Source organism: Macaca mulatta, chromosome 3, assembly GCF_049350105.2.
Source record: "Macaca mulatta isolate MMU2019108-1 chromosome 3, T2T-MMU8v2.0, whole genome shotgun sequence".
Taxonomy (NCBI): domain Eukaryota; kingdom Metazoa; phylum Chordata; class Mammalia; order Primates; family Cercopithecidae; genus Macaca; species Macaca mulatta.
Genome location: NC_133408.1, coordinates 24,173,157 through 24,185,520, shown reverse-complemented (window position 1 = coordinate 24,185,520; position 12,364 = coordinate 24,173,157). Strand labels below are relative to the sequence as shown.

At 42.1% G+C, this 12,364-nt stretch overlaps 1 protein-coding gene and 1 pseudogene across 1 annotated transcript; one reads left to right on the top strand and one right to left on the bottom strand.

The window, feature by feature from the left end:
- Positions 1-708: 708 nt before the first annotated feature.
- On the bottom strand, positions 709-4,551 carry LOC144340176 (uncharacterized). The gene is made up of 4 exons (XM_077998153.1): positions 4,434-4,551; positions 3,023-3,934; positions 795-1,540; positions 709-760 (listed from the first exon to the last, which is right to left on the bottom strand). Exons 2-4 carry the CDS (start codon positions 3,917-3,919, stop codon positions 709-711), a joined length of 1,695 nt encoding a protein of 564 aa, XP_077854279.1. The 5' UTR covers positions 3,920-3,934; positions 4,434-4,551.
- Positions 4,552-4,903: 352 nt separating this feature from the next.
- Positions 4,904-5,788, top strand: LOC144340175 (putative elongation factor 1-alpha-like 3 pseudogene; annotated as a pseudogene).
- Positions 5,789-12,364: the final 6,576 nt, after the last annotated feature.

Sequence of the window (12,364 nt, the reverse complement as noted above, 5' to 3'; positions counted from 1 at the left end):
GAAGGACTATTTTCCCTCCTTTTTTTCAGTTTTTAGTGTCTTTGTTTTTTATAGCCCCTATGGCCTTTGCTTCTTCCTGGTCTTCTGGGGTATAAGTATGTTCAATAGTTATGTGGCTGGTTTCGTCAGGTTCTGTGGCTAGGGTCAGTACTTCCGCCATGGCGGCTTGCCTGGCTACTTGGTCAGCCTGTCTGTTTCCTACTGCGACTGGATCCTGTCCTTTCTGATGCCCGGGGCAGTGAATTATAGCCACTTCTTGAGGAAGAAAAAGGGCTTTCAATAAGGCAATTATTTCAGCTTTGTTCTTGATTTCCTTTCCTTCTGAGGTTAGGAGACCTCTTCTTTTATAGATACTTCCATGAGTATGAGCCGTTGCAAAGGCATACCGGCTATCAGTATAAATGTTAGCTTTCTTTCCCTTGGACAGCTCTAGGGCCTTGGTTAGTGCTATTAACTTAGCCTTCTGTGCAGACGTGCCAGGAGGTAGTGATTGTGCCCAAATGGTGTTGTGGCCATCTACTACCGCCGCTCCCGCCCTCCGGGTACCTGAGTCAAGGTAACTGCTGCCGTCTGTGTACCAGGTGTGATCCGCGTCTGGGAGTTCTTGGTCTTTAAGGTCTTCCCGTGTTCCATGGGTCTCAGCCAGTACTTGCCGACAATCGTGTGGGCTTGGTTGGTCTTCCGGTACCGGCAGCAGCGTAGCAGGGTTTAGGGTGACCGGAGGGCCAAACTGGACGCGGTCCGTGTCCAGTAGGAGGGCCTGGTAGTGGGTTAGGCGTGCGTTGGTTATCCACCGGTCCGGGGGCTGCCGCACTATGGCCTCTAGAGCATGTGGGGTAATAATAGTCAGTCGCTGCCCAAGGGTTAACTTAGCAGAGTCCTTGACCAGCATAGCGGTGGCTGCCATGATACGGAGACACGGGGGCCAGCCAGCCGCTACAGGGTCTAGCTTCTTAGACAGGTATGCTACCGGTCTTTTCCAAGGCCCTAATTTTTGGGTCAAGACCCCTTTGGCAATTCCTTGCCTCTCGTCCAGGAAGAGGGTAAAGGGCTTTGAGGTGTCCGGTAACCCAAGGGCCGGGGCAGACAAGAGTGCTTGTTTTAGTGCCTCAAAAGCCAATTGATGCTCTGTCTGCCAGGTGAAAGGGGTGCTCTCCTTGGTGAGTGCATAAAGGGGGGCGGCCAGTTCAGCAAAACCGGGTATCCACAAGCGACAGAACCCAGCAGTTCCCAAGAATTCACGTACCTCCCTGGGATTTCGTGGTGGTGGAAGGCGAGCCACTGTCTCTATGCGCCCAGGGGTGAGCCACCTTTTCCCTTCACTCAGGATATACCCCAGATATGTTACCTTGGTCTGACAGAGCTGTGCCTTCTTGGCGGATGCCCGGTATCCTTTTTCACCCAGTGCCTGGAGTAGATGCCTGGTACCTTGTATACAGATTTCCTTTGTAGGAGCAGCCAAGAGGAGGTCATCCACATACTGGAGTAGAGTCACGTCTGGATTTTGGGTCCGGAAGTCAGTCAGGTCTCGATGAAGAGCCTCATCGAAGAGAGTGGGAGAGTTCTTGAATCCTTGGGGAAGCCGGGTCCAGGTCAATTGGCCTGAAATTCCTTTCTCAGGATCCTTCCACTCAAAGGCAAAGAGTTCTTGGCTTTGGGGGGCCAGAGGTAAACAGAAGAAAGCATCTTTTAAATCTAATACTGTATACCAGTCATAGCCTGGTTTTAAGGTGCTGAGTAAGTTGTAAGGATTAGGGACCGTGGGATGGATGTCTATGGTTCTTTTGTTGATTTCTCTCAAGTCTTGGACAGGCCTGTAATCCTGAGTACCAGGCTTTTTTACTGGCAAAAGAGGAGTGTTCCAGGGCGAGTGACAAGGTCGCAACACTCCGAGTTCTAGAAATTTGTTGATGTGCTGCCGAATTCCTATATGAGCCTCTCGGCTCATGGGATATTGCTTGATAGACACGGGCACCGCCGTGGGCTTTAGATCAATTATGATTGGGGCTTGATACTTAGCTAGCCCGAGTCCTCCCGTTTCCGCCCAAGCTTGGGGAAAATCTTGCAACCAAATATCAGGGAGGCTAGTGATAACCGGAGCGTCGAAAAGCCGATGCTCATCTTGCAAAGACACAGTTAAGATTTGGATGGGCTGACCGTCCCGATTTAATACCTGGGCCCCTGTCTCGGAGAAATGGATTTGGGCTCCGAGCTTGGTCAGAAGATCTCGCCCTAGGAGGGGGTAGGGGCATTCAGGTACCACCAAGAAGGAATGTGTCACCATTCCTTGTCCAAGATTAACTGTCCGGTGGTTAGTCCACTTGTGCAATTTTCCCCCTGTTGCCCCCTGGACCCAGGATGTGCGGGAAGACAGGGGCCCGTCTGCCCTTGTCAAAACTGAATGTTGGGCGCCTGTGTCCACCAAGAAGGTGGTGGGTTGCCCCCCTACAGAGAGAGTTAGCCGGGGCTCGGGGGGGGCTCCAGAGCCTTGACACCCCTATTCGCTATCTTCACCTAGGGTGAGGACAGCGGCAGGTTTCTTTTGGTCTTTAGGACGCTTGGGGCAATCTTTAATCCAATGTCCCCGTTCTTTGCAGTAGGCACACTGGTCTTTTTCCACTTTTGGCCGCCTTCGCTTTTCTCCCTCTCTCCCTGGTCCTTTCTCTTTTACAACTGCCGCCAGGATTTTTGTTAAATGCTTATTTCTCACTCGGTCCCTACGATCCTCTCGCTCCATCTGTTCCTTTGCTAACCTGGCTTCCCTTTCCTCAGGGGTTTTTCTCTTATTATATACTTTTTCTGCCTCCCTAACCAATTCCTGTAATCCATAGGTTTGGATTCCATCTAGCCTTTGGAGTTTTCCTTTTATATCTAATGCAGCTTGGTCTATGAATGCCATAGCTACGGTAGCCTTATGTTCTAGGGCCTCTGGATCGAATGGAGTATACATTCGGAATCCTTCCAGAAGCCTTTCCATGAAAGCTGCCGGGCTTTCATCCCTTTTCTGAGTTATGGTCCTTACCTTGGCCAAATTTGTGGGGCGCTTTCCTGCCCCTTTGAGACCCGCCAACAGAGCCTGGCGATAGATTCGGAGACTCTCCCTACCTGGTGCCGTTTCATAGTCCCAGTCTGGGCGGGTGAGGGGAAATCCCTCGTCTATTTCATTGGGAAGTTGGGTTGGGAGGCCTCCTGGTCCTGGCACATTTTTCCGGGCCTCCAGGAGGACTCGCTGCCTTTCTTCAGTGGTTAGGAGGACCTGCAAAAGTTGCTGGCAATCATCCCAAGTGGGCTGGTGAGTGAGGAGAATGGATTCTATTAACGAGGTTAGGGCCTGGGGGTCTTGGGAAAAGGAAGGGTTATGGGTTTTCCAGTTGTAGAGGTCAGAGGCAGAGAAGGGCCAGTACTGGACCGTGCGATTGACAGTACGGAGGGGAAAAAGGGAGGATTGCCAAGTAGAAGGGCCCTCTGGGTCCTCAGTCCGCCGCAAGCGGAGACGAGGAGGTGTCGGCGGCGGCGTCCGAGGAGTGAGTTTGGGCGGGGCTGGAGAAGGAGACGGGGTGGAGGGAGGGGCCGAGGGAGAAGTTGGAGAAAGGGTAGGGGCCGAGGTGGTAGAGGAAAGAGCTGGGGACAAGACAGGGGGCAAGGGTGAAGCGTAAGGTGGAGGTCCCAGAAGGGGGTTCTGAGGTGGAGGAGGCAGGGGGTCAAGAAGGAGGAGATCCCTCTGGGGTTCATCTGGGAGGACTGGCTTAGGCGGGTCTGGATTTCGATTCTTTGGGGCTTCTAAGGCAAGGAGGGTAGATTGGGATGGGGAAGGGGGATGGAGGAAGGGTTTCACCCAAGAGGGAGGATTTCGGACCAGATCCTCCCAAATAATTATGTAGGCCACCTGGTCCGGGTGTCCGAGTGGCCCAGGATCCATCACTTTTGCTTTAACCTGCAAGATAATTGAGAGGTTAAATGTTCCGTCCCGGGGCCATTCCCCATGGAGGGTTGGCCATTCGGACGAGCAGAATGTTTTCCATCGTCCCTTACGGACTTCTACAGAGAGGTGGTGGGCTCGAGCCCGGACGTCAGGGAAGTGAGTCAGGGTTAGAGACAAAGGAGTCGTCAACGTCTGTCCCATTTCGTCCACGGATAACAAGGACAAAACAAAAGAAACAAAAACAAAGACCAGACAAGTAAGGAGAAGCCGCGCGGCCAGAGAGTGGCGCCACAAGATCACAAAATATTCAGACGGCAGGGGCGGCCTGCCTACAGATTTGAAGAGGCTAACTGAGTCGTTAGCCTTCTCCCAGACTACCGCCAGGGCGTCCCCCAGGGTGCAAGTGGGAAGGTGCGGGACACGTCTGTCCCCCTTCCCCACTTAATTCAGAAGGAGTACTCCCCAGAGTTCAGAGTTAGCCGGCAAGACAGACAGAACAAAACGAAAGTACCTGGTAGGTCCGTTCAGTCAGCAGTCCGTGGCCCGGGCCAGATGGGTCTCCGCCGGATGGGTCGGGGGTCCTCGGACGACCCCACTTCCCGGCCAACGCACCAAATGTTGGAACCGAACTGTCGATTCCCTCCTGGGCAGGGGTCGCCGCGAAGGACCACCGACACAAGATTCACAGCAGAGAGTTATTTATTACTAGCGCGCTAGGGTCCCAAGCTCTAAGTTGGCCCTGGGACCCAGAGTGCTTGTTTCAGGTTGTTTATATAGGCAAACACAAGTTCAAACACAGCTTAAGGCGCGAAATTCAAACAAAGCTTTAGGCGCGTGGTAATTGGGTCTAGCTATGGCCTGAGCAAGGTGTTTTGTTCTAATTGGTTAGAGCAGGACCTTATGAGGTTTTTTTCTTGGAGTTGCTGATTCCGGGAACTTCGAGGCAGGGTGGGACCCCTGAAATTGGCGGGGTGGGACCCCATGGGGTTGTTTCCCGGAATTGGCAGGGTGGGATCCTATCAGGGTGAGACCCTATCAAGGCAGGGTGGGACCCTATCCAGAGCCACCTGGTGTTAACTTTTTTCTATGTGAGGCCTAGTTTCTAAGTTTTATGAGGCCTAGTTTCAGTTCAAGGGATGGAAAGTCACCAGTAAGGATGGCAATGCCAGTGGAACCATGTTGCTTGAGGCTCTGGACTGCATCCTACCACGAACTTGTCCAACTGACAAGCCCTTGGTGATATTGGTACTTTTCCTGTTGGCCAAGTGGAGACTGGTGTTCTCAAACCTGGTATGGTGGTCACCTTTGCTCTGGTCAATGTTACAACTGAAGTAAAATCTGTTGAAATGCACCATGAAGCTTTGAGTGAAGCTCTTCCTAGGGACAATGTGGGCCTCAATGTCAAGAACGTGTCTGTCAAGGATGCTCGTCGTCGCAACGTTGCTGGTGACAACAAAAACGACCCACCAATGGAAGCAGCTGGCTTCACTGCTCTGATGATTATCCTGAACCATCCAGGTCAAATCAGCGCTGGCTATGCCCCTGTACTGGATTGCCACATGGCTCACATTGCATGCAAGTTTGCTGAGCTGAAGGAAAAGACTGATATCTGTTCTGGTAAAAAACTGGAAGATGGCCCTAAATTCTTGATATCTGGTGATGCTGCCATCGTTGATATGGTTCCTGGCGAGCGCATGTGTGTTGAGAGCTTCTCAGACTATCCACCTCTAGGTCACTTTGCTGTTCGTGATATGAGACAGACAGTTGCCGTGGGTGTCATCAAAGCATTGGACAAGAAGGCTGCTGGAGCTGGCAAGGTCACCAAGTCTGCACAGAAAGCTCAGAAGGATAAATGAATATTATGCCTAATACTGCCACCCTGGTCTTAATCGGTGGTGGAAGAATGGCCTGAGAACTGTTTCAACTGGCCATTTAAGTTTAGTAGTAAAAGACTGGTTAATGATAACAATGCATCGTGAAACTTTCAGAAGGAAAGGAGAATGTTTTGTGGACCACTTTGGTTTTCTTTTTGGAGTGTGGCAGTTTTAAATTATTAGTTTTTAAAATCAGTACTTTTTAATGGAAACAACATGACCAAAAATTTGTCACAGAATTTTGAGACCCATTGAAAAAGTTTAATGAGAAAAAATTTACTATTAGACTTTTAGGATATCACATAGGGAAAAACTTTTACAATCTACGGTTTATAAAAGTTTTTATATATAACACCAGGAACAAGATCAATTAATAAAAAGAGATAAATTGACTTCATCAAAATTAAAATTATTTTGTGTGTGCATTATTTTGTAGACAGAATGAAACAGCTTTCTCAAGCTACAGACAGAGAGAAAGTATTATAAAAGCACATATCTGAAAAAGGACTTATATCTGGAATACATAAAGAACTCTCAAAATGCAACAATAAAAAATCCAATTATAAAATGTCAAAAGATACATAGAGACAATTCACTGAAAACCACATTCTGATGATAAATAAGCACACCAAAAGATATCCAACATCACTAGCCACTAGGGATATGCAAATTAAGACTACAAAGTGATATTACTACACAACCATTAGAACAGCAAAAATTTTAAAAATGTGAAGTGACAGTACCAAAAGTTGGTGAGGATACAAAGAAACTGAATCTCTCCTACACTGTTGGTAGAAATGTAAAATGGAACAGCCACTTTTAGAAGTAGCTTAAAAAGTGGTTTGGAAATTTTGTAAAAAAAAAAACTAAACATATGCTTATCATATGATCCAGCAATTGCACTCCTAGCCATTTAAGCCAGGGAGCTGGAAATGTGTGTCTATGCAAATATCTCTACACAAATATTTATAGCACCTTTATTTATAACATCCCCAAACTGGAAACAACCAAAGTGCTCCCTTATGGACAAGTGGTTAAATAAACTTGGTACATCCAGATAATAGAGTATGATTTAGCAATAGATAGTAACAGATGGCTGATGCAATCGGCAGCTTGAATGAATCTTGAGGCCATCAGGCCGACTGAAAACAGCTAATCTTAAAAAGGTCACATAGTATGTGAAACTTTTTACATAACAATAAAAAGTGGCCAAATTATAGAAGAGAAAAAACAAATTAGTGGTTGCTGAAAGATAGAGTTAGGGACTATGAGAAGATGGTGAACGGCACTGTAAAGGAATAGCACAAGGGGGATATTTATGATAATGAAAGAGTTCTATGGCTTGATCGTGGTCATGCTGACACCAACCTACACGTGTGATTGCACAACGTAGAGCTACACTCATACGTTGTACCAATGTTCGCTGATAGCCATGGTTGATTTTATTATTTTTTATACTTGAGATGCCATCTATACATTATTTTGTTTGCCTTCCAAGCAACAACATGGTCAAATAAACGTTGTGGATACAATTTATAGAAATATAATTTAGGTTACTACTTTTACAATTCTATAGTTACCACTGCTATTGGACCAAAGACCTAGTAAAAAAAAAATAAATAAATAAGGTGAAGAATTATACAACTATGATATACGAAGAACCTTCTTAACTGGTAGAAGGTGGGCTGTTGATTGCTGACATGGTCTTCTACAAGTCTAATGTAACTTAAGGCAGCAGCTCCTTCTCTGATTGAGTATTCTTCGCTGTCTGAACTAATTCTGTTCAAATGTGGGCAGGTTTGTATAAGAATGGCAACAGAAATCCAGATAAAGTCACATGTTGTGTTTTAAGTTGTATGTCCTCCTTTGCATTGCTTTTTGGCTAATGAGGCTATAAACCAAATGAGAGTAACCTTGAAATATGTCTTCATCATCCTTGCCAGTTTTAACCTTTGGAATCTAGTCTATCTATCTACATGGAAAGATTTAGCTAAAGGTACAGTCTGGCTAAAAACATTGTGAGATGCATATTTTCTTGGCAATTTTTTATTTAGGTGAAACTGACAATATAAAATTTAACCACGTCAAGTGAACAATTAAATGGCATTTAGTACCAATCAAATTAAACAATTAAATGGCATTTGCTCTGTTGTAAAACTACCTCTTCTATCTGGTTTCAAAAAATCTTCATCATTACAAAATAAACCTTCATATTCATGAAATAGTTGCTTCCCCGCCTCCTCCAGCTCCTTTAAACCACCAATCTGCATTTTGTGCTGTTGTAAACATATCTGTAGAGGTATTTGTTTGAATACCTGATTTTAATTTTGTGGGGATATATATGAAGGCTTGGAATTTGGGGGTTATTTAGTAATTCGGTGTTCAACATTTTGTTTCGTTTTGTTTGATTTTAGAGAGGAGGTCTTGATTTGTCACCCAGGCTGGAGCAAGCTCTACAGTGTAATCATAGCTCACTGCACCCTCAAACTTCCGGGCTCAAGTGATCCTCCCATTTCAGCCTTCCAAATAGCTGGGACTAAAGGCATGTGCCACCATGGCCAACTAATTTTTGTTTTTGATTATGTTTTGTAGAGATGAGGCTCTTGCTTTGTTGCCCAGGCTGGTCTCTAACTCCTGGGCTCAAGTGATCCTTCTGCCTGGGACTCCCAAAGTGTTGTAATTACAGGTGTAAGCCACTGCTCCCAGCTGTGTTTAACTTTTTGAGGACCAACTTTATCAAATAAGGGTGGCACCATTTTACATTCCCATCAGCAATGCATAAGATGTCCAACTGTTCCATATCCTCCTCAGACTATTATTCTGAGGGTTTTTTTTGTTTGTCACTTTTTTTTTTTTTGATAGGTATCTCAGTGGATTGAAGTGACACCTTATTTTAGTTCTGATTTACATTTCCCTAATGTCTAATGATGCTGAACATCTTTTTATGTGCTTGTTGGTCATTTGTACAGCTTCTTTGGAGAGACACTTATTCAAATTCTTTGCCTTTTTTTTAAATGGACTTTTTGTGAGTTGTTATGAGTTCTATATATACGCCGAATACCTTATCAGATATAAGTTTTTCTAAAGTTTTTTCCATAATACAGCTTTTCTTTGTACTTTCTTATTTCTTTAAATGAACAACAGTTTTCAAATTTCATGAAGTCTAAATTTTCTTTTTTTTAATTGTTGTTTGTGCTTTTGTTGTCTGAGTTCTAATTGTGAAATAACTGCTTTAAAGAAATCTCTTCCTGCTGTCATGAAATAATTAAGAGTTCCATATATTTTAAGGTTCAATTTCATGTGAGCTTCTGTAATTTTACAGGTAAAATTTTAGCTACCTTTTTGTATCATAAACATGTCATGGTCCATTTTCCAATATAATATGTCAAAAGGTTTATGAGTGCAAATAAATTATTAATACAATTCTTATGCTCATTAAGTATGGTTACTTTGTACCTAGAATATTCTGGAATATTTCCATTTAGACCATCAATCTGTGGTTTTGAGAATTAATTTAAAGTATTTTCAAAAGCCTTTGAATCTATAAAAGAAAACTTCAAATTGGAAGGTGCATGAGGTAGCTGAAAGATCGAGGAGCAGATGATCAGAATTCTTCATTCGAAGCGTCTTTCAGTGATTTGCTATTTGATCTCAGGCAATTTACTTATTTACACTGAGTTATTTTTCTAAATCGATAACTGCAATTTGGAAATTTTACCTAATTATCTTAAAGAGAGCTTTTTTCACAATAAGAAGACACATTAAAAAGTTTAAAAAGAGTAATCATTAGCATTGGTTAAATCAACGGAAGGTTTGCTGTCACTTGTTTGATATTGAAACGGCACAAGATAAAAAGTGGGTATCAAAATACAAAGAGAAAAATTAATACCAATAATTTTGAGTTATCTTTTCAAATTTGGTTAATTCGAAAGGAAGAATTCTAACGGTATCTTGATTATTTCGTTAATTTTACAAACAAATTCAACTTGCTCCCATCTCAGTTGCTATTTATGGTCCTAGACAAAAGTGTGAAATATTATTTTGCAGGTGAAGAAAGGAGCACTTTAATGTGGTTCCATGACATTGTATTCTCGTTGCTGAAAGCCTGCATGACAATTTGATGATGTTAAATTGTTACCTTCCTAGTCTAGCTATTAACTTGAATTGATATTTGATCTCTTTATAAAGAAGAAAATAAAGTACAACTTTAAAATCTTATTTTGTTTTGAAATCTAACACACTCATTGAAATCTAGCACACTCACACAACAGAACTAAATAGATTAATCAGTGACATGCATTATTCAGCTATCAAACAATCACCAACAATCATCTCACGGTAAGCTTCATAGGTCATTGCAGTTACCTTTATAGTATTAGAAACATTTAGTAAAGAATATTAACTAGGTTACCCAAAATATACTGTCTTTTTTGGTTTCTTTCTTCTGCAATAGATGACTAATTCATTGTAACGTTATCTTATCATGGCAATAATTTTTTATGCATGCCCCTTAGTCATATTCCTGATACTATTTAAAATTAATGCTTTTCTTTCTTGTCTATAGAATATTCAGTTTTTCATTGTTCACTTAAAATTTAATTTCGTTTTTCTCCAGAAGAACCGGAAACCTATTTTGGGAAAATACATATTTCTTATTGCATTTGATTTAGCTTCAGAATTAAAGAATATGTTATAATCAAAGTGATTTCAAAGGCTAAGGAGGTATTATGGAAAGTGCTCAGGAAAGCTTACTAGGAACAAATGTTCTCAATGAACTAAAGATGAAGAGGATGGATGATCCCATACCAGCACACTGTGGTAATTTATAACGTACTTTGGGAGCATTCTGACCCACACATAAAAGAAAAAAATACAGCATTTTGTTCCCTACTTTTGCCATTCCTCAGTTAATGCTTTTTACAGAGAGAAAACACAAATCAAGGTTATTAAAGTTTTTTTGTATTAAAGCTGTCTTTAAATTAATTTTTTAAAGTATCTTCACACACTTACCTATAAAACCATAGAAAAATAATAGGGTTAGATGGATAATGGGTAAATGAGATAATTATAAATTATCTGTAATAACGAACCAATACTGCCATCTATCGCTTCCAACACAAGTCCATCACACATAAAATTAATGTGCAATGAAATGAGGATATATGCCTCTGAGTCATTTTATATCTCTGAAATACCACAAATTTAATAGGCTAATGTTACACTTCAGAATGTATTAGGTTATATACAGCAGATATTTGTTACATTACATTGATTATATTTATTATCTTTTAGGAGATAGTTTCCATTTATCAGAATTTATACCCTTTCTACAAAGTTTTATATCCTCTGCGCAAGGTGTGAATGTAGAGTCATACTAAGTGTCAGATGTTTGAATCCTGAGTAGAAACCATGGATGTTGCATGTAAATGGTATTCACCTAAAAAATTAAAACAATCTGCAGATATGTAATTTATGCAACCATACTGGGAATTTCCATGCTCAGTTTTATACAAAACTTGCTGTAGGAAATAAAGGAGAAAAAAAAAGTCCAAAATCCTTCTGCCAAGAAGATATCCTTTCAGCAGTTCTCAAACTTGCAGTATTGTGCTGAGCTTCATTTTGCCTTATATTTTAGTTAACCAGAAGCAAGTGATTATATGTAAAGTGAATCTGGCTTTCAGATATCTCATTACCTGCCTGGACCCATTCATAGTAAAGTCATAGATACAGGAAAATAATCGAATAACATCCTGAATATGTTAAAATAAACAACAACAAAAATCAATGAAAACATCAATCCAGAATTCTATACCAGCAAAAATCTTCTTTTTTTAAAAAAAAAAAAGTGAATTTGAGACATTTTTGAAAAATGTGGTGGCTCACGCCTATAATCCCAGCACTTTGGAAGGTCAAGGCAAGAGGATCATTCGAGGTCAGGAGCACAAGACCAGCCTGGGCAACAATGGGAGACTTAATCTCTATAAATAATTTTTAAAAATAGCCAGGTGTGGTGATGCACACTTGTGATCCTACTATTGGAGATGCTGAGGCAGGAGAATCACCTGAACCAGGGAGTTTGAGGCTGCAGTGAACCATGATTGCACCACTGCACTCCAGCCTGGCAACCAGGGTAAGACCTCATCTCAAAGACAAGAAGAAAAACAAAAAGAAACACGTAGAAGATTTACTCTACAGGAAATACTAAGGAAGGAAAATGATCTAGATTGAAATATGTTACAGCAAGAAGGATGTGCATCTGAAAGGAAAATTTTAACAGATGACTGTTTATATACCAATTGTAACTATATCATGTAGGAATTTTTCCAGTGGTGTTATTATGGTATAATTTATATCCAATAAATTTCACCAGTTTTAGTTTACAGTTTCACGAGTTTTGGCAAATGAGTACAGTCAGATAATCGCCACGAAAATTAACATATACACCAATTCCATCATTGGAGAGATTTCTCTAAATGTCCTTTGTGGCTGTAGCCAGCCTTTTCATTAACCTAGCATTCACTGTTTCAGGCCCCAATAATTTTACAGAGACCATATAAATAAAGCCACA